This window comes from Malaya genurostris, chromosome 1 (assembly GCF_030247185.1).
Source record: "Malaya genurostris strain Urasoe2022 chromosome 1, Malgen_1.1, whole genome shotgun sequence".
NCBI lineage: Eukaryota > Metazoa > Arthropoda > Insecta > Diptera > Culicidae > Malaya > Malaya genurostris.
The window spans coordinates 11648334-11670424 of record NC_080570.1 but is presented as its reverse complement, the minus strand read 5'-3'; the positions used below and the strand labels follow the sequence as shown (position 1 = coordinate 11670424).

The 22091-nt window shown below is 38.0% G+C and overlaps 1 protein-coding gene across 3 annotated transcripts in view; it reads left to right on the top strand.

Moving 5' to 3' along the window:
- LOC131432419 (uncharacterized) overlaps window positions 1–22037 on the top strand; it is a 49636-nt gene extending 27599 nt beyond the window's left edge. The window contains exons 2-7 of one of the 3 annotated variants that reach the window (XM_058598691.1): window positions 2962–3058; window positions 3215–3279; window positions 3791–4129; window positions 4399–4489; window positions 4810–4928; window positions 10649–22037. In XM_058598691.1, coding sequence (XP_058454674.1) covers window positions 3994–4129; window positions 4399–4489; window positions 4810–4928; window positions 10649–10800 — 498 coding nt within the window. In that variant the 5' untranslated portion in view covers window positions 2962–3058; window positions 3215–3279; window positions 3791–3993 and the 3' untranslated portion in view covers window positions 10801–22037. Of the gene's footprint in view, window positions 1–2961; window positions 3754–3790; window positions 4130–4398; window positions 4490–4809; window positions 4929–10648 lie in introns of all 3 variants that reach the window. The other 2 variants (XM_058598671.1, XM_058598680.1) reach the window with 2 other exon arrangements.
- The last annotated feature ends 54 nt before the right edge of the window (window positions 22038–22091 follow it).

Sequence of the window (22091 nt, the reverse complement as noted above, 5' to 3'; positions counted from 1 at the left end):
AGGAAGTTCTACAGATACCTTATGATAAAAAAAAAACGGAATTTTATTAAAACCGCAAAATTTCAATTTTTAATAAATTTCTTTATTATCGCCTTCAAAGTACTCTCCTCCTGCGGCAATACATTCATGCCAACGCTCGATCCAATTTTTCATACAAGTTTTATAGGCCGCCGAAGGTATGGCCTTTAGTTCACGCAGCGAATTCTCTTTTATGGTCTCTATGGTCTCAAAACGCGTTCCCCGCAATGGCAATTTGAGTCTGGGGAAGAGAAAAAAGTCACACGGGGCCATATCTGGAGAGTACGGTGTTTGGTTGATGATATTGGTTAAGTTTTTGGCCAAAAACTGCGACACAACCAACGCTGTGTGAGCCGGCGCATTATCGGCGTCTCAAACCCAAAACATCAGTTAAAATGTGTTCGGCTGATCCATAAGAGATGCCCAACAACACAGCAATCTCTCTAATCGGTACAGAACGATTTTGCAACTCGATTTGCTCCGCCGATTCAATGTTTTCTTCAGTAACAGATGTTGTTGGGCGGCCAGGGATCTCATCATGATCCAAGCTTGTACGACCACCTTTGAAGCGTTTATACCACTCGTATGCCTGTGTTTTTCCTAGACACGATTCACCAAAGGCCTTTTCTAACATTTTCAACGTTTCGGAATACTTAAATCAATTTGCAACACAAAATTTGGTGCACGCACGTTGTTCTAAATTTTCATCCATTATAAAAATCGCCACACGAAAATTTTTCAACTTCTTTGTATAGACGCCAAACAAAAACTAATCGTACGATATGCGTCAAAATTTGACAGAATGTGTATAAAAGTGTTGCCAACGTTGAGAGAATAAAAGTTTACCGATTGGACAAGCGCGGGAATTTTAAAATGAAAATTCCGGTTCTTTTTTGATCATAAGGTATTTCGCATCATCAAACGCAACGATTTATCAAACTTCTTATAAATAATTAATGATTTACATAAAAATATTAAATTCACCTATGAGGAAGAGAAAGATAACAGTTTACCTTTCTTGGATATTCTTATTGTCCGGGAGGCAAAATCCTTAACTTTCGAAATATATGGGAAGCCTACCAATACGAACCGTGTCATACCAAATACTTCTAATCATTCCCATCAACACAAAATGGCAGCATTCCACCATATGATTCACAGAATGCTATCCTTGCCCCTTTGCAAAGATACTGCGACGAAAGATAAAAACTTTATTTTTGAAATTGGAAAGTTACCTACTTACGTTTCTACCTACTTACGTTAGTATCCAAGGAACTTCACTGCAGCATTCTTTCAATAAACTTATAAAACCGATACACTGAAGAAGGATGTAAATTACATTCCGAAATACGTATCTGTATTATAACATTTGATACACTTTTGTGAAAATAGTGACTTTGTGAGAGTGTAATGAATAGTTTTGAGTGCAACTTTGAAGCTTTTTTGGATTGTCATCTTCTATATCGGTATGAATTTTGAAAACTCATCACCCTGTAATTCCAGAATCGGATAAAATTCATTAATTTTGTATGGGACCATAAATCCTTTAATTTGATTTTTTTTAATTCGATTTGAGAAAATGATTCAGATTTGAGAAATTATTCAACACTGGAATCCGAAAATCGGTATAGCCGAAGTCTGATAAATAATCCTGAGGAGTTGTATAGTTTACATTTGACTCAAACTGTTTGAAAATCAGTGCGTTCTTTTTGAAAAATCGTAGTGCGAATTGAATTTTCGGGCACCTTTCAAATCGAAAACTGAAATAAGTTTATTTGGTTATCGACTATCCAAATCTACAAACCCGATAAACCTGATAAATTTATGTGAAATGGACATTTCCATACTAATCACCCTGTATCCCCTAAACCGGAAGTTGGATCTGACTAAAAATCGAGATGTTTTATAGTAAGATCTTTCATTTTGATCTTTTATGGATCCTAGATTTCATTTGAATCTTAGATCGGATCATCCATCCACAAGAAAAATGAGTAACACTTCTTTAATTTCGTTTCATTCTGTAGCTCCGGAACCAGAAGTCGGATCCAAACGTAATTCAGGAACCTTGTTTGGGAGCATACGACTTTTCATAGGAATCTGAGTTTGTAGAACACGGTTGAATCATCTCCGAAAAAATTGAGTGTAATTATTTATCACACACGCATTTGCTGATCTCGACGAACTGATTCGAATAGTATATTCGTGTTATGTTCTTCCAGCATTTATTGCTGTTAGTAGTTTAAACCAACATAATTATAGAACTGCTTTCAACTTGAAAATGCTGCATCATCTGGTACACAGTCTTTTTGATACTTAGAAATAATTGTATAAAAAATCGTGTTCAACGTTGCTCCCAAACATTACTTTGTCATTCAGCGCTCAAAACTCTTACTACTGGAATAAGGCGAAAAGTCGCTTACACAATAATATTGATATCTTCGTGAAAAATGAACGGATTTTGAAAGTCTATGGCTTGTTGGATAGCTATTACCGTGCGGAATCTAAGTCTAAAATAATATTCTGTTTTCAAGGTCAATTGCGACAGATATTTTGACAGAAAACTTCGTATAACCTAAAAAGTAAACATCCGATCTCAAAACCATTCAATAGCGTTCTGGGTGACGGGGAGACCTTTCATTTGCGACTAGTTTGATCAAAATTGGTAGTATTCTACAGATATGTAGTGTTGATTGAAAAAATAGGTAGCTAGGAACATCCAAAATTCTTCAGTGAACTTCTATCGAGTTTGCCGAGTTTGTTGAACAAAACAAATGGCAGGCGGTTCACCAGTTTGTTTATAAAAAAGGCAAACGAAAGTCCCGTTGGACGAACAACGGGAGACTTCTGTTAGACGTTTTTTTTTTCTTAGAGGGAATCCTTAGGTTACTTTCGAGAATAAGTCAATCTGAATAGAATGACATTGAAATTTTCTTCTCCTTTCAGACTGCCAAAAACACGCCAACCAACCAACAAAACAAAGTAACAATCGAAGCAGGCCAAAACTATTAGTACGAAAGCTAATAGCACCCATCTGACACCGGTATGTGAGCACCAGCCATTTAAAAGTATACCGATTACGTTGAGCCCCTCGCGTTTCGAGCCCCAAACACTGCGATGTTTTGATACTCATCGCGACTCTCAAATTGTGAAAATTATCTCCACTTGATGACCCAAAACATTGTCTGCTGTATTTTAGGTAAACCGACAAGTTATTGTGAGAGAGCCGACCAAAAATTCACTAATTTTCGTGCACTAAACAAGGTAAACGCGTAAAACAAATGTATTACTGTTTGTTTGTTTACGTTGCAATCAGCTGATTTTGAAGTTCCGATTTTGATCTCATCAAGATGGCGTCGTGACAGGAGGCTGGCTAATAGTCAACACACATGACCCAATTAGAAAAAAACGTTCAACGGTGGTCCTTCATTGGTCCAATATGTTGGATCATTGGTCCAATGAAAGTCCAATCAATCGTTCAACGGGAGGCCAACACGGGACCTTCATTTGCCGATTTTGAAACAGACCGTTGGACCGAATGCCATTTTTTTCGTTCAACAAACCCGGCAGACAGAGGTCCATTGTTGAGCCATTTTTAACATGAGGAGTTGGAGCCCCGTTGGACTAGTTTTACTGCTGAATTTCTGAAGTTTCTTCCATTTATTTGTTTAAACTAACAATACATACCTGCACAATACTTCTACTTCACGTAGAATAACAACAAATTTTCTTTCTATGGTAAGGTAACACTTAATTTTCATTCTATTTTTGCAAGAGAAAAAACAACAACAAACCGTTCCAGCAAATTGAACGAATATTTCGTGCAATATATCGCAACAAGGGCTCAAAAATCAACAAAATTGAACGGCCTGCTGAGAGGGGAATTAGTACCGAAACCGATTGACTGATAGCGAAAGACACACACACGCGCGCGCGCACTCCCGCATATACAAAACAATAAGCTGTAGAATCTGCTAGATGGAGCGCAAGTTACTGTACGCGTTTCGAGGATGGATCGCCTTCGTAGCATTCATGGATCTGGGGACGGCAGTTCGGTGTTACATCGAACGAAGAAGCTTTTTAGGGGACCACTCCGAGACCCAGTTCATCGAAGGTAGGTCAAAATCTTGTGCACCACAAATCAACGCAAACAAAAAACAACGGACGCGCTCGAATTGTTCTGGAACATTATTTCATTGATAAATGGCACTTTTCCTCATGGTGCTCAAGCTTCGCAAATAATTGTCATTTATATCCATTGCAGTCGAGAAGAAACCTATTATTTTTACGACATATTTGTCCTTCCAGTGCTTCACAGTTCTAACTTATTCCTTCCGTTTTTTTTTGTTTCTATTCCGTTTCTCGATGCGCTTCCATCGGCAGGAGATTACACAATTTCCAGGATATTGGGAATTTATTGCATTCTGAAGGCAGTCGCCTTGGTGCACTGCACCCTGTATATACACTACAAACCGTGAGTATGACCCAACCCGCAGACCTTCCTGGGTCGTATCAGTAGCTGTTGCCAATTGGCTTCACAATTTTCAGGGAATTGAAACGAAAAAAAACATGCGACATCAAGATCAAATGAACAAACGTCGAAAAAAATTCTTTCCGATAGATGGAAACAGAAGGAACTCGTTTATCAGTGCGGTTCATCACATTAAGTCAAACGTTTCGTTTCTATTCTTTTTCCGTCGTTTTTTTTTTTCGTTCCATTTCCGCTCCAATTCAGTGATGGTTGAATTATGAAGAGTTAATCAGTTTGTTTTACACCATCTCCATTACCAACAGTGTGGTTAGCATGGGTGGCTGTTCGCTGGCCATCACCATGATGCTGTACGTTACAGAGGCCTTGTACTTCCGGTCGACGACGCTCAACTTCTACGTCATCTTTCCGTGCATTCTCAACTGTAAGTATATGTATGTCTATAATAAATGTCGTCCAAACCGGTGCGCTATCCTTTCTAATAACCCAACTCCATTAGAAAAAGAAATCATTTGTTACCAACTAAACCCAATTACTCAGTCGCTGGAAAATTTGCTTGCCCCAGCACGGAGCGGTAAAATTTGAAATTGAAAATATAAGAACAATGACACTGGCGTGCAGAGAATGTCTCAGCACCCCCCCACCCCCGACCCCCACCCGGTTGCTATGGTCGGCATAAAGCAACCAGTTGCCAGTCTATTCGTTACCATACTTCCTGCTTCAGGAAACAGGCCAGGAAAAAAAATTTAATAAAACAGTGACTGGACTTCACGTCTGCAAGAAAGGGATAGGAAATGCACACACTAACGGACAAGGATCGGTGTTTTCTCTGTGCAACGGGCGTTAGCAGTGAGAAGCGTCACCATTTGACGTTTTTTTTTCGAATAAAAAAAAACGAAGAAAATTTCAGAAATTTAATCTGAATTTTGGATTCTACACATTTCATCCTTCTTTCGAATAAATTATGGATGTTTGAAAAAACACATTTTTTCGACTAAATCATTCTACAAGCTATGTGTTAAAATGCTGCTCTGCAAGTGAGTGTAAAAAAATAGTCGAATATGGCGTGATCCGGAGAGTTCGGTGGTTGCGAAATTTTTTTCAATTGAGTTCTTCTGCTGTGTGTTTTCAGATAACTTTGACGTGTTTAATGCGGGTGATTTTGGCTTACTTTTCTACTCTTACCTAAGTGTATTTTCAAATTTTCAAACTTCGAGCGCGTTTTCTCCTGCTTAAGTATTTTCTTTGTTTTTTTTACCAAAACAATGAAAGTAGGTGTAAATTTGTCAATATCACGTTTAACCACTTCACGACCATAAGATGTGCAGGACGAAATATGCCAGTACAAGACAATATTTTAGCTATTGGGGGAGTAAATTTAAGAGAATATCACCAGAAAAACATATCAGGGTGCATAAGTTTCCTATAATTTCATGAGAAATATTTTTCCCTATGATTCTTAGAAATAAATAAAATAAGAGTTGGGTTTATTATATCGTAATTTAATTTATTGCTTTAATTGCTTTAATTATCAAAATAGTAAAATAAATAGTTAGTTATGGCATTCTACGAAACGATTTCATGTACTTGTGGACGTTGCACATAACACATTTATTATCTGTTCTATTTTCTTTCCGTCATTTTGCACAAACTTTTTTAGTGCAATAGGGATTGATAGTTCTTTTTACTTATTCGTTCAGAAACACATTTGTCGCCTTGGAAATAAGTTCGCTTTAACATTCAGTAAAAAAAACATCGACTTAATAGTAATTGAAGAATCTATAACGTTTTTTATAGAAGGGAAACATATTTCCCTTGAGCGTTAAGGGGTTAATACGTAAACGTTGCTTTAAGGGCTGAGACCAGTAGGTCGCGTATAACCACGTGGCTCGCTTTGCGTATCACATTTCTCTCCGTGCTCTTTCGCAAATGTGCAAAATAACTCTCGATGTGGCCGGGTGGCCAAGAAAATTTTGATATTTTCAGTTACAAGTTTGACTACATCACATAAATCTAATAAAGCTACCGCTTGTTCGGCAGTCTTGCTGAGCCGATTTTATTTCTCTCTCAGAAAAAATGGCGCCGCCGTAGAAATCGACTTACCTTCACAAAAATAACATTCACTTCATTTTTATCGCGAAAACATATATGTTTTTATGCACTTATCGCATCTAAATTAAATTATCTAGACATTATCAGGATAGATTTTCGATCCATGCTTTTGAAGGCGAGATATTCAATGAACAAGTTGAAAGACGGCGTTTTCAGCTATGCAGTTCTTCCTTCAGAAGAAAGACTAAACTTATTTTCTACGAGGATTTTCAGTTGGATTTTCTGATATTCGTCACCGTTTCTGAGAAAATCAGATTTGAAGCATGAAAATAGCCCTCTAAAACGCCCTAAAACACACTGGCCTCAGCCCTTAATAGTGAAAGTTCAGGTCCAAACACAGAACATAAAAATCAATCTAATTTACAGTATTCGTCAGAAAATTCTGAGACTTTAGTTACTACCTTATTGCTCAAGTTACTCAACCTAGTTTTACAGAATTTTGCTCCAACTGTCAGTTATTGTTTACAAACAGATTGGTTTATTTGAATTTGTTTTTAACAGTTCGGCTGAAAAGTTCGTATCGTTTAATAGAAACACACTTTTTTTTGCCAAAATTCGTTTTTATTATTCAACACAATTGCCATCAGAGGCGATACAGCGATCATAGCGATCTTCCAACTTTTCGATACCATTTTTGTAGTACGATTTGTCCTTTGCCTCAAAATAGGCCTCAGTTTCAGCGATTACCTCTTCATTGCTTCTAAATTTTTTACCAGCGAGCATTCTCTTGAGGTCTGAGAACAGGAAAAAGTCACTGGGGGCCAAATCTGGAGAATACGGTGGATTAGGGAGCAATTCGAAGCCCAATTCGTTCAATTTCAGCATGGTTTTCATCGACTTGTGACACGGTGCATTGTCTTGATGAAACAAAACTTTTTTCTTCTTCAAATGAGGCCGTTTTTTTAAAATTTCGTCTTTCAAACGCTCTAATAACGCTATATAATAGTCACTGTTGATGGTTTTTCCCCTTTCAAGATAGTCGATGAAAATTATACCATGCGAATCCCAAAATACAGACGCCATAACCTTACCGGCCGATTGTTGAGTCTTTCCACGCTTTGGGTTCGGTTCATCGCGTGCAGTCCACTCAGCTGACTGTCGATTGGACTCCGGAGTGAAGTGATGGAGCCATGTTTCGTCCATTGTTATATATCGACGAAAAAAATCGGTTTTATTTCGATATAACAGCTCCAAACACTGCTCAGAATCATCAATTCGTTGTTGTTTTCGATCGATTGTGAGCTCACGCGGTACCCATTTTGCACAAAGCTTTCTCATATCCAAATATTCGTGAATAATATGTCCAACACGTTCCTTTGATATCTTTAGGGTGTCAGCTATCTCGATCAACTTCACTTTACGGTCATTGAAAATCATTTTGTGGATTTTTTTCACGTTTTCATCGGTAACAGCCTCTTTTGGACGTCCACTGCGTTCATCGTCTTCGGTGCTCATATGACCAGTACGAAATTTTGCAAACCACTTACGAATTGTTGCTTCGCCCGGTGCAGAGTCTGGATAACACTCATCAAGCCATTTTTTGGTATCGGCGGCACTTTTTTTCATCAAAAAGTAGTGTTTCATCAACACACGAAATTCCTTTTTTTTCCATTTTTTTTTTCACAATAACAAAAGTAGCTTCACACAAAATACTCAAATATCTCATAAACTAATAATCAGACAGCTGTCAAATTTATTCACGTATCTTTTGAAGGTTGGTACTAACTGAAAATGGTATGGATTTAATTCTAGTGGCGCCCTATCATAGAAACGATACGAACTTTTCAGCCGATCTGTTATTAAGGAAGATTCTTTGTTCGTTCTTAGATTACTTCACACCCAGAAGTCAGTTTCAGATATCATGTCTCTTGTGAAATGTTCAAGCGCTACTGTATTTCGTGCCGAGGCGTTAGTCGGACTCCCAACAGTACCAAGAAAACCCGGAGCATGAGAAAAATGGCAAAGCAGGCTAATGTATCAGAAGCAACGATAAGAAGAGTTGTGACATATGACTTAAATGGAAAATCTAGAGCTTGAGTTAAAAGACATCTGATTACTGGCACAATTAAAGCAGCTAGAGTGGAGCGAAGCAAGAAACCGCTTAGTAATCTGAAGAAGAGGTCCACCATAATTCTCTTTACGGATGAGAAGCTATTTACTGTCGACAGCAACCAACCGGTATATAAGTTCGAAGAAAGTATCTGATGTACCTGATAACATCAAATTCACGTTTCGGACCAAGAATCCAGCAGAGGTTTGGGTTGGTTGCTTCCTATGGTCAAAAAATGGATCCCGTTTTTATTCAAGAAGGTCAGAAAGTGAACACAGATATGTACTTAGGAATTTTTAAGAATCATGTTTTGCCTTGGATTACATCTACCTACGGCAAGGAAGCAAATATTGTGTTCCAGCAAGATGGGACCCTTTGCCCACACATCGAAGAAAACACAAATGTGGTTGAGGGACATGTCTCAATTCTGGTTCAGTTTTTTGAAGTTGGTGGTGAGAGTTGCTATTCGCGACCATCCAGCACCCCATGGTCGAGGTCATTCAGCGTTTTCCTCGAATGTAAAGAAACAGCAGAATTTCAATGAAAATGTCGGCGCACAAAGAAAATCCACAAATGGCCTATTTTCAGAGCATCCTTCTTTGCGACCCAGTCTTTCCTACATACAAGTCGATTCCCAACCTCTCTTTCTGTTGCTAACGCACCCTACTTTTACTTTGAAAAAGCTGCTCAAAATAAAATTTCCCAGCTGTGAAGCACAATCATACCAAAAAAATAGTATTCGGACCACTGTGCACTGTGGGGCGTGACGAAGCACCGCCCGTGAAAAAAAGCAAACAATTCATGCTTCATCCGCAGTGACAGATGGCCCGAAAGCTTTGAATGCAAAAATCTTTATTTTTATTTTACTCTGCAAGATTCAAGTTCGACTTCCGCACTCAATGTTTTTATATGGTTTTATGCATCCGAGAAAATACTTAAACGATTTTCTCGATTTTTGCATTCAGTAGTTCAAATGATAAGATGAAGCTTCACGCACCGTCAACCTCATCTTATTCGATTTCAAAAGTCAAATTGTTGACTGCGCCACGCCTTGTGATATATTTTCTGAGTGGTTTCCGTTATTTCCGTTCCCGGTGAATCTTTTTCCGATTTTAATTGCAATACTTGGAGAGCAGAAAAACTATCAGACGCCGTTTGATTGTGCCTTTTATTTTTGTTTGTCTTTTCTCGAACTGCAGGAAAATCTGTCGCAATCTTTCGATATCCAACTAGAACTTTCTTTCAAATATAACGGCCTACTAGTAGGAGGAAGACAGCTTTCACAAAACTTGCCGAACTGTCGTCGACTGTTATTTCTTGACGGTGCCTACTATGATGGGAAACAGCTAAAGAATAGCGATGCAATCGGAGGAGAAAACTATTTTTTGTAACTCTGAATATAAATCAAATTAATTGTAATTTTAGATTTTTTTTTCTATTAAACTGGAGTTAATTTCAGTTATAATTTTCAAGAACAATTTTGTCATAAAATTCGATCTGACAGTGGGAATGAGTAACGAGCATTGGAATCTCCGGGAATTTCTGGAGATGTTCCAACTTCAAAGTAATTTACACCCATCCTCAGCTCTCGAAGGAGGATAAAGAATGGAAACTACAAATTTTAAACCTTCTGCCGCTTGCTCGCGAAAAACGACGATGCAAATGCGCTCTGCTCTTAGCATTTCTAGCACAATTTCTGTCCCACTCACACACACCTATATAATGGAGATAGTGCCAAAATAAAGTTATTTCCTTTGGAAATATGTACGGAGGCTTCCACTGTACCACAGATAAAAGACGTCCAAGTTAAGTTTTTTGTTGGTTACTCGGAAGAAAATATTTGCTTAAAGGTAGGGAAAGGCATTCGTCACATATGAAAATCATGACGATAACCCACCCGGATTCCGAAGTCTGTTTTCGATGATCGTTCATCATTTTGAAATTCTTTCCTGGAATAATTACGTACCTCCTTCTCGTTCCAGCAATGACCCTGGTCGGACTGCTCTACATACCGCGGAAGCTTCGCCTGTGGCAGCACCGATCGTCGGACAACGATGACGAAAATTCCCAACTGCTAAAACACATGGGCGGTTTCAAGAAGCGTTCGCGGGCCCACAAAAACAAAACGCCTTGAATCTTCTGGGTGGTGTAGTCCAGTAACGGCTGACGGTCCATCTTTCTTTTCCTCATTCGCCAGTATTCTGTTAGGGGGGGTCACAAGGTGAGTTCGATTCGGGTAGGGAAGCCGGATTATCAAAATGGCGATTGCCATTTTGACGGCTACGGATGACACCACTCACAAGCTATCTAGGCGAAATTATTTAAAAACATCAACTCAAAGTGAAATGACAAAGCTTTAATACATTTATAGAAAGGTAAACGAAATTAACTAACTGAAACAAATTACAATTAATCTCTAGAAAACCATCATGTAGGATAATTTGATAGTTTTAATAAAACCAAAAAATAAAAACGTTTGTAAAGCTGCGGATAAGAGATTCCAAACTCCCTTATTAATGAAACACAAAAAAAATGCAAATTATCAAGCAGGAAACTAGGGTATATCAATTGACAAACTAATCGCTTTAAATACTAAGTCTTGCAAATTAACGGCAAATGAAATAAAAATGAACACAGCAGTCGAGCCATTATCAGTAAATGCACCTTTTTGTAATAAAAATAAAAAACAATAAACACCCACAAATTTATCGAACCTTTGGCAATTAACAACCCACCAACAGAATTCTCCGAAATTTTTTAAACACTACCTATCATTCAGATGTATTAAAGGCAATTACAAATAATAATTTTAAATACAATACATACAGGAACGAACTTTTAAAAAATCAACAAATGTGTTTACCGTAAACCGAAAATACTGTTGGAAGATCTCGATGGAAAGCAAAAACAATTCAGATCCAGGAGAAGCCCAAAGAAAACTGTATTTGAAAAAGTGTGATCTCAGTGTGCGTATGCGATAAACGTCACCACGGTTACCGGATTCAGAGTCTCTATTCAGACTATTAGTTTCGCGAGTAGTTGTCATTCGTGGATCAGCAAACAATTGCAAAATGTGAATGAGTAAAAAAAAACTAGCTGTAGCACTTTTCGACATGACTTCGACTTACTTGGGTAATGTCTTACCCCTTTGCTTATGGTACCCCTCGAATCTGTGGCAAAAACCATCTTGGCAGGGTGGTTGGCTCATTCATTTATTTATCAACAGACACAATATGGTCCCAATGATAATTCCAAATAATATTGAAGCATGATCGGAAAAATATTTACAGTTTTCGTCAAACAACTTCAAACTTACCTTTGACGGGACCGAATCTGCCCCTGCAACTACGGTGAGAAAACCGGTGCCCGGTCCAACCGAACTGACAAGAAGTTCGTCAAATATCCGTCGATAACCTGTAATGGCTTCACTACGGATAAAGTTTTCAACAATTTTCTCCCGAAACGTTTTCAAAGCACGGTGAGCAAAATTTGTTGTTTAGTTAGAAACAGAGTGGAAGTTACTCAGTTTTATAAATAACTGTAACTCACTTTTTGACATTTGAACTAAATAAGCAAAAGTGTGTACAAATTGCTCACCCGAAAGTGACCAGCGTCGTATCAAGTTTTTTTTTAATTAGAAAGAATAAAATTCACAACTCTCTCGCTTAACGAATTTTATACGATACGAGTCTTGAACACTTGCCTATGTGCAGCCTAGAATAGAGAATAAACGCTAATTAGACTTCGCCAAATGCATTTTCTACTGTACATAGATGGCTAAGCTTCAACAAAAAAAACGATTGGTCAATAGTAGATGATAGTTTAGCGATAAATTCGTAAATAATTTCTTTTCGTATGGGTCAAATGTTGCAAAACGCGGAGTGAGTCAGTTGAAAAACTGAAAACAAATTCGAGCATGTGCGGATCGGAGTATGCTGTGCGAAACAAAGACTTGTAGATGTGTAGATCGACAAGGTTTTCATACGTTTTCGTTTTTATAATTGAGGTTTCTATGCCCAGTGAAAAATGAACGGCGACCCTGGTGAAAAATGGGTGTCCAAAACAATATTGTAAGAGCGATTCACACGTGGCATCAGGCGACTATCACCGGCATGGAGCGGTTACGGAACAACAACATGTTGACGTCGGGTACGTGAGTAATATTCGGTAAAAAAAATTATTAAATTAATCTTCACTTCGACCGAAATGGATTGATTGTCTGAATCGTGTTTAATGCAGGCGTTTCCTGATGAAAAAAAAACAATCTCATTTGAGTTTGTGGTTGTAAATGAGCTGTCAGAAAAGTTAATAGGTCGATTTAGTATTTTTTTTTATTCCTGGTGAAACCGAGCCATGTCAAGCAATGCGCGATATGCAAAATAAAAGCAGTGCGAATAATAATGAACTACGAGTGGCAAAGTATTCATATATATTCAAAAGTCAATTCAATCAAAATGATGTCAAACCTACTGTTGATGTCGGAAAGTTTTGCAACCAGTTTTTGAGCAACTTAATCCAGACCATGTTTCACCATTTTTCTTTGCATGTTTTACCGGCATGGAACGACTCGGTTTACGATTTTAGAATGTCTTTGGAATAATGTTTGACAATCCATTTTGAAGATTTGACAATTTGTCAATTATTCCAACATCGAGCAATAGGAATAAACCTAGAGACACTGAACAGACTGCGCAACCATTGGCATGTAGTGCGTTGATTTATTGTGCCAATCTGAAATTTGGAATTTGACTATTTTGTTTCAGATGGACATGAAAATTTCATTGATAGACCTGCACACGAGTAACAGTAGTTTAGGCGGTTTAGTGTCAAACTTTCCGGGGTGCTCTAGTTTACATTGCCGTTTTTAAAGCAATTGTCAGGTTATTGAAAAAATAACAAATACCACAATCATACCAGCGAATCTCTCTTCAACGCCAATGTCGAAAGGTCATTTTTTGTTTGTTTGAAATAAAGGGTAATTTTTTTTTTGCTGGTATCTTTTTGGCAACACTGTTTTCGCGTGAATAGTGTCTTGGTGTCATTATCAAATTTGTTCAGTTTGGTTTATAATTTAATCACGAATCGACTTACAACATCTAACATTTGGTGAACGGGCGCTGGAAAAGTTGTAGGATGATCCACTTTTTCCAATCGAAAAATTGTGTTCAGCGACGAAGCGTCAACGAGCAAAAAAAGTCACTGTATTGTGTGGATTATGGATCGGTGGCATCATCGGCCCGTACTTTTTCAAAGGCGACAATTTTATATCGATTTCAAGGTTTGCTATTCGTTCTCGCGGAATATATGGAATGTTTCAAATGAATAACAGCTGCTAACAGTGCTTGTTGGAATTGGAATTCAAGCAGCATTGGCAGGAATACGATCCGATTCATCTTTGCATGCACCGAAACTCTCGCACGGCCTTTTGGCTACCTGGGCAGCCATGGGCACCAGAAGAGACTTAAATTAAACCACTAAATGACATCCGTGTCCAAAAAATGGGCCTCCAATACAGAATTCATTATCAGTGTTAGATCCATTTTTGTCCCGAATGAAGTCATATCTGAAATAAAAAGAATCTGAAATAAAAAAAAATCACTTTTCATTACCAATAACTTCTTGCTTCGCTTGAGAATCGATTGATCAACAGATGATTCTTCTTCCTCGCATGCCTAGACAGGAGTTTGTTGAAAAAAAATTTTGGCAGGAGTCCGGCGAATCTATGAGAGACTGTGCCAGATATTGTGAAAAAGTTTGCTAATATGGATCCAAGAAATTCCAATAGATCAATGCAAATTGTTATTTTGTTATGATAAATTACTTCTTAAGAATTCAACAACATATTGAAGGAAAAAAATACAAGTTTCAATTCGAGTACTGGGGAATTAATAAATTCATTCTTTCCACACAAATAGACAAAGTATTTCTAGTCTTCGAATTAGAATCAAAATGATTTCTATTGTTTTCATTTCCGAAACTAATAGCTACGGCGAAAGTGAACGTTATTTGAAACAATAGTTGTTTATTTTTGGTTGCCAGTTCAAAACATTTGTTCATCGGTTTCAAGTTGGCATTACATGTTACAAGGTAGTTGAATTTACGATACAGTTTTGATATACGAGTGGTGGCAGGTCGTGTCATCTGCCACGTCTACCGCAGAACCGATGTGGCAAAATCCTGGTAGATACGGTTGTCTCATTTGAGGTGTATGTTTTGTAGCGCGGAGGCAGCCGGATGCCATTTTACTCAATGGCAGTCGTTAGCTAGTCGTGTATGACAGTCAAACCTATGCGGGCTATAGCTCATACCATAGTAGGCTGTGTATAAACGAAAACGATTTACTCAGTTTGACAGTTTGACACAATGACGAAGCGCTAGCATATTCGGGATTTGTACCACGTTCAAATTTCGAAAAATGACATTTGAATCACTGTAGGAGTGTCCCGGCAGAACGTGAAACGGGTCGTAGATCGAGAAAAGAGAGGACAATTGTCCGCGAAAGTGGTCACAGGTCCCGAGAGCAATCGCTGACATCAAAAGGAAGATTCGGACGAATTACCGGAACAAATTCTCTCCCAGTGAAAGACTTGGCCGACGAGCAAGAAAACGCTAGCGTTATGGTCGCAGAAAATGGACTCGGCTTTCGTTTCAAAAGGCGACAAGGTAGACATGAACAGGGTTGTTACGGTCGCGCGCGGATTTCGCGATTTTCGCGGATTTAGCACGGTTTCTGCTCAGATTTTGATGCGATGGCGCGAATTTCAAGAAACAACATTTCACATTTGTGAATCATTTGTTCTAAGAAAAAAAGGTCTTTTTAAATTTTTGGAGCTTGTGAATTTTAAGAAACCCGAAAATGGTAAAGATGAGCGAACGTTTCAGCAATTGGTCGAGCTGACCGAATTGGGGAGTTTTCACCTTGATAAAATCAAAATTTACGAGATGGCGATTTTCTAGAAAACGTTTTCTTCAGAGGATAAAATTTTGAAATTATAGTTCATAGTTGATCTGACTACATGTCTGATCACATAACAATTTCCAAGGTAAGTAGACTGGGATTTGACGGATGATTTTTGAATTGGCTTCGATCATATCTAACCAGTTATGAAATGGTAGTGAAAATATAAGACTGTACAACCTCATCATTTGCGGTTACCTCTGGAGTTCCTCAAGGAAGTCACCTTGGACCGTTTATAATTTTATTGTATGTCAACGATCAAAATTTTTAGATCAAGTGTATGAAACTATCGTTCATGCTTGATTTTAAATAATTTCATACAATCACATCTGCAGCTGACTCAGAGTTTCTACAAGAACAGTTGGATAATTCAACTAATTGGTGTAACGCCAACAAAATGGAAACAAACTAAATGCTACTAACTGCTCCGTCATCTCTTTTTGTCGCAAAAAGTCTGTATTCAAGTTCGACTATAATATTTCACAAACTGTTCTCGAACGCACATCGTCTGGGTGTTATTCTGGATTCCAAGTTAAATTTTAAGGAGCGCATAGAGTTTACTATCACTAAAGCCTCTAAACTTTTCGGATTTATTTTCCGCGTTACTAAAATATTCTCTGATGTACATGCTTGAAAGCTCCGTATTTCACTGTTATCTGGTCACCTTATTATTACCAAAAAGATATCCAACGCATTTAAGCGACTCAAAATCTTTCCTGATGTTATTGTCTCATTAGATTTAGTTACTATAAAAGCACTATATTTAAGGGAATGTATCATTTAGATTATTGAAATCTGTTGATGCAAAAGATGAGGAGGTTTTATGCCTGCTGGAGAGCAACTAAAAAGAATTAAAAAATGCAAATTAAAAAGAATTAAAAAGAGCAAAGAAGAAAAAAATAGCCTTCGCTGAAATCTGTTTAACTTGTTTCAAAATCACAATTGTAAGCAATTTTATGTTTACTGTAACTATTTGCGCACATCTGAAAGTATAAATTTACTAAGGACATCGAAAAAGGTGGAAAATAAAAATGAAATTGTTTTCCCGTCATCTCGAAGTGACGTGTTGTATTCGGACTTATTTGTTGTGTTTATATGACAAACTTATGCAGATTTTTAAATTATATATTAGTGGATTTTCAAGCTCTGCGGAAAATATCACCTGCATTAAAAATAGTGCTGTATTGCTTCGTTCGAATATTGAGCGTTTTAGCTTTCAACTTTGCGCGGATTTTGCGCGTTTTGCTTTTGAAATTTTTCGTAACAACCCTGTACGAAAGTCTATATTGTTTTTTTTTTGCAGTAGGTCCTTTCGTCAATCAAGGATCCTAAACCAAATGTTGCAATTCAACTAAAGCTTGCTTCATTTAGAATTGGAACAAACTTTTGCTCATATTGTGGCGCTCCTGGTGGACGGATTTGGAAGTTCTTGGCGCCCACGTGTCTGGAATTTTGTCAGCTTCACGTATGATTTTTGACATTCCGCAAATCGACTGTACATACTTTGTAAACAATCAACATGGAAGCCGAAAGAAGGGAAAAAATTGTGCACAGTTATTTGGAAAATCCATTGTGGTCTGCATCTAGGCTATCTAAACAGCTGAAATTGCCCAGAAATACCGTATGGCGTGTTATCAAACTGTAAGAGGAAACATTGACGACGATTCGGAAGCCTCAAGCCAATCGTCAGAGTGGAATTGTCGACCGGAAACTGCGTGGTAAGATTTTGAAGACGTTTAAAAGGAATCCTAATCTGTCGGACCGTGATTTGGTCAGAAAATTCGGTGCTGTGAGCACCGTGAGGAGAACTCGACTCCGGGAAGGAATCAAGTCATATCGAGCCAGTAAACGGCCAAATCGGACCATAAAACAGAATCGTGTGGTCAAAATTCGTGTTCGGACACTATATGACCAAGTGCTGACCAAGTTTGACGGGTGTCTTCTGATGGACGACGAAACCTATGTCAAGGCTGACTTCGGACAAACCCCAGATCAAAAATTTTATTTGGACACGGCTCGGGGGGGATGTTTCAGCCAAATTTAAATTTGTTTTTGCCGACAAATTTGCAAGAAAACTTATGATTTGGCAGAGCATTTGCAGCTATGGCAAAAAAACGAAAGTTTTCGTTACAAATAAGACAATGACATCGGAACTATACCGAAAAGAGTGTCTCCAAATACGAATTCTGCCGTTCATTCGATCCCACGACCATCCCGTAATGTTTTGGCCAGATTTGGCAAGCTGTCATTACAGCAAAGGCGTTCAAGAATGGTATGCAGAGAAAGGGGTCCAGTATGTTCCGAAAAACCTTAACCCACCCAACTGCCCCCAGTTCCGCCCTATTGAGAAATACTGGGCAATCGAGAAGAGGAGACTCAAGGCAAAGGGAAAGGTTGTCAAAGACATCAATCAGATGACGACCTGGTGGAATAAGATAGCTAAAACGATGGACGAAGAAGGTGTGCGCCGCCTAATGAGCCGTGTTACAGGAAAAATTCGAGAATTCATTCGAAACCGTGACGAATAACTTTATCCGTATTTCTTCTTAAAAGTATGAAGAAAACGAAGAATCTTGAATTCAATAACAAATAACTGAAATACAGGCAATTGTCTTTGTTCCATCTCTATCTGAAGCAAGCTTTATCTGACACTCCGTGCCACAGCTCGAACCACACTCAGAAGCAGTGCGGTAAAATTTCATTTTCAATCGAATAATATCAGATAAAAATAAAATTTATGGCCACTGACAGTCACGTACCTAGAGGGGGGGGCCCTCCCGAAATCAAAAAAACAGATAAGACATGTGTTGCAGAAATAACAAGACAGTAGATGTAAAGAAATGTAATACAATAACAGTTCTAGTTAAAAAGTATATCTGTTAAGAACACCGGTAAAAGGCACACCGAGAATTAGGTTCATAAGCAATCTTCAATAACATTATTTTTTTATCTTTGGGCCCCTTCCGAAACGAAATACTGGGTACGGGCCTGGCCACTGACAATTTGTTTTAAGTGAAGCTCCCAGAATTCACCGTCAGTTGAATAATTGTGTCTAGTCATTTGAAGTTTTGCTTGCTCAGTTTCAAGTACCAAATAGCTGCTAGCTGTTTCACCGTCTTCGCTGTTGGTAGTGAGCAAGTTCGAATGAATAGCATTATAAATAGAGTAAAGTATTAAATACTAAAAACTAAAGGAGGAAACTGTTAATGTATGTGTATTCTGTAATTGATATTTCATTTACTATCTGGTTTGTCTTTCATCTAAAAAGCCTCATTTGAATGTCGCTCTCTCATTCAATTGTAAGAGATATTTTGTTACTTCAAGAGATTAACTGACGGTGGTTAAACTGAGCTTTGATTTGAAGAGAATCGGTTGAAGAACTGAATGCTGCCCGTTCGGTACGTCAGCGAACGTTGTGTGTGTGTGTGTGTGTGTGTGTGTGTGTGTGTGTGTGTGTGTGTGTGTGTGTGTGTGTGTGTGTGTGTGTGTGTGTGTGTGTGTGTGTGTGTCAGAGTGTGAAATTTACTGCAGTAGAGAGATCGTTCCATCGTGCCATCCAGTCCTGATCTAGTTTCCCTGGATTACTCAGTATGGCGCGTCACGATAGCCAAGGCCTGTTCTAAATGTCTCCCGAGTACAGCAAGCCTCAGGAATGTGTTGACGCATACCTGTAGAGAAATTGACACGATGACCCTTATTCAGCGAGTCGAGTGACGTGACTCGACAAATCTCACCTCACTGTCACATGACTGTAGTCACCCTATTCTAGGAGTCGACTCGGGTGATGTGACAGGTTCATTCTATGGTGAGTGAGATGGTGAACCTCAAGTGACGAACGATTCATTTTCCCAAACGTCAAAACGAGTGGGAAATGTTGCCGGTTGTGAGGTTTAAATTTTCTCGTTATAAATCTTTAGTGTTGAGTTTGTTTTCGGATTCCGGTTTGTTCCGTTGCCGTTAGTTTGTATGATTTGACGTTAGTTGGTATGAATAATTAATGTCGATATTCCTGGAAATCGCTACAAGTTACTGGCCTTAATATATTTCTGAATCGTTTGCAACGATCGGTCTTATCTGCAAAGTACGCTTCTGAGGAGCGAAATATCAACTGTAAGATTTGTTTATTTGATTTAAGTTTACCTACAGGTATTAAGTATTAAGTTTACCTACATTGCAGTCCAGACCACTGTCACTCATTCGAATAAAATGCTTACCGGTGGACAAAGACCCGTTGTAACATTCTTGTTCAAGTTGAAAGGATCGTACAGGATTCCTAATTGTATTCTTCCCAGCTAATCTCTCAACAATATCGAGTAGTTAATAATGGCTGCGGTTTTGGCAAGGACGAGTCCAATTAAAGTGTTGGTTTCATTATGGTACAGTGTGCTGGTATGAGAGTCTTCATGAGGCACAGATGCCCTGAGTATAATTTTCTATCTCGATATCTGAACATCCTTCCTCTCACGAAATAATGCATACCAAGCCACTGTGCTGAAGATCGAATATTCAGTTTTCGACTGACTGATGATTGGCTTTTAACGGTCAAATGATTCTGAGAGTTTCGAATGACTTTGGGCCACATAACAGGTTGCATATCATTTATTTATTTCGTGTCAAATTAATACTTAGTTACACTTAAATATTATATACAGTAGCAGGAGCACAGAATAAGCGATGGCGATTTGGCGATCTCAGAAAATACTGCAAACAAACTATCACTTTGTCTGCCAGCTACTCGAGAGAAACCAACTCCAGCACTCCTGCTACTTCTACAAAATCAAATTCCTGCTAAATAACTTTTAGTTGGGTTTAATCGAAATAGTGCATGAGACTAAATCAACAGTCTGGATGAAAAATAAATATATAATGATTAATATTCAGCATGGAATATTTTGTCATTGAATTTTGAACAGAAAACACTTCCTAAGAAACAGCTTAGTACATTTTTGCAAATTTAGACCATAATAAAAGGTTTTATAGTCTGCCGTTGACTTTTTTTATGTCACTTCGGGTTCCAGAACAACAGGGCAAGTGTGTTTAAAATGTATTCCGCCATGTAGAGCAAAATGCAAAAAAAAGACAAACTTCTGTAAACTTGCCTTAAAGCTTTTTATAAATTATATAGGCTGTGCTATATGCTTAAAAAACTTTCCTTGTTCAAAATTCAAAGCTTTTTTTTTTCTTATTAACATTTATGAAAACATGAGTTTTATGAGAAAAGCATCATTACACCACATTATGTGGGTTAAAACAGTTTTTTTTCTACAATAATCTGTGCTTTCGCGCATTTCGTGAGTATTAGTCCTTTCATCCCAAAGTATTATGAGCCTAGTCCATCGTGCTCATAAAGTTGTATCTAATAATTTTACAGCTCAATCTCTCTTCTAATTCTCTGGAAGTATACATTTATCCTAATGTATGAGAATTGAATTTTTCATAGGAAATCTAAAAAGTAACAACATAATTGGTACAATTAATTTTGTTGTTTAATAACAACATCAAACCATGTTAAAAAATTCAAAGGCTTGAAAATATCTAAGATTTTTCGGTTAATATGTATTCCTTCTGTCACTTGCTTTACCGGTACCGACTTTGAAACTCACTGCATAGTGACTCTTGTCACCCAGATTCGACTGCACGAATACGGTGAGTGTTCATCGAAGTTCATCCTGGTGACTTTTGTCACTTCATTCGACTGTCAGAATCGCGTGACTCGGGTGACTCGACTTATCTCACCTCACTCGACTCGCAGAATAAGGGCCAATGTGTCGCGGAAAGGAAGCGTGTGGAGACCGTAATGTCTGCGAGTGGAAACTTGAACCGTTGTTTAAGACTCTGAGAAACATCTCCCTTTCATTTGAATGAATAATATTTTGCGAAATACTTTACCGAACTAGACAAAACTAGCTTCACGGATATTACCGCTGACAACTTCAACGAGACCTACTAGTAGGGACATCTTTTGGCGAACGGTTGAACCTTATCTGTACACCTAATAATAGTAAATAGCTCAAATCACGAAACTCGGTATCTTGCATTACAAGAAAACCCAAAGCATTTTGTGTGAGTGGAAAGTTTAATAGTAGAAAACGGCAACATACAAACCTTCTATTCTGAAGTTTCCTTTTGTATGTCCACGATCATGAGTAGAATGTTGAATGATTTCTAAAAAAAAAATGCATTTGTATGGATTATGACAACCCTCTTATTAGGACGAACCTAGATATCATAGAATACCACACTAATATATCATTTAGACGAGTACGGGAGGAGTGTAGAGCAAATTAAGTGAACGAGAAAAAGAGCAATCTGCGAGTAAACTTGACATCAATCTTATAGGAATACCAAAACAAAAAAAAAACTAAAATCGCTTAGCACAAATTAAAGCAACGACATGTTTCCAATTTATAGAACATGGGCGTGAGTTTCCTTTCTCGGTTGGTCATCGATGACACATCCTTCAATCT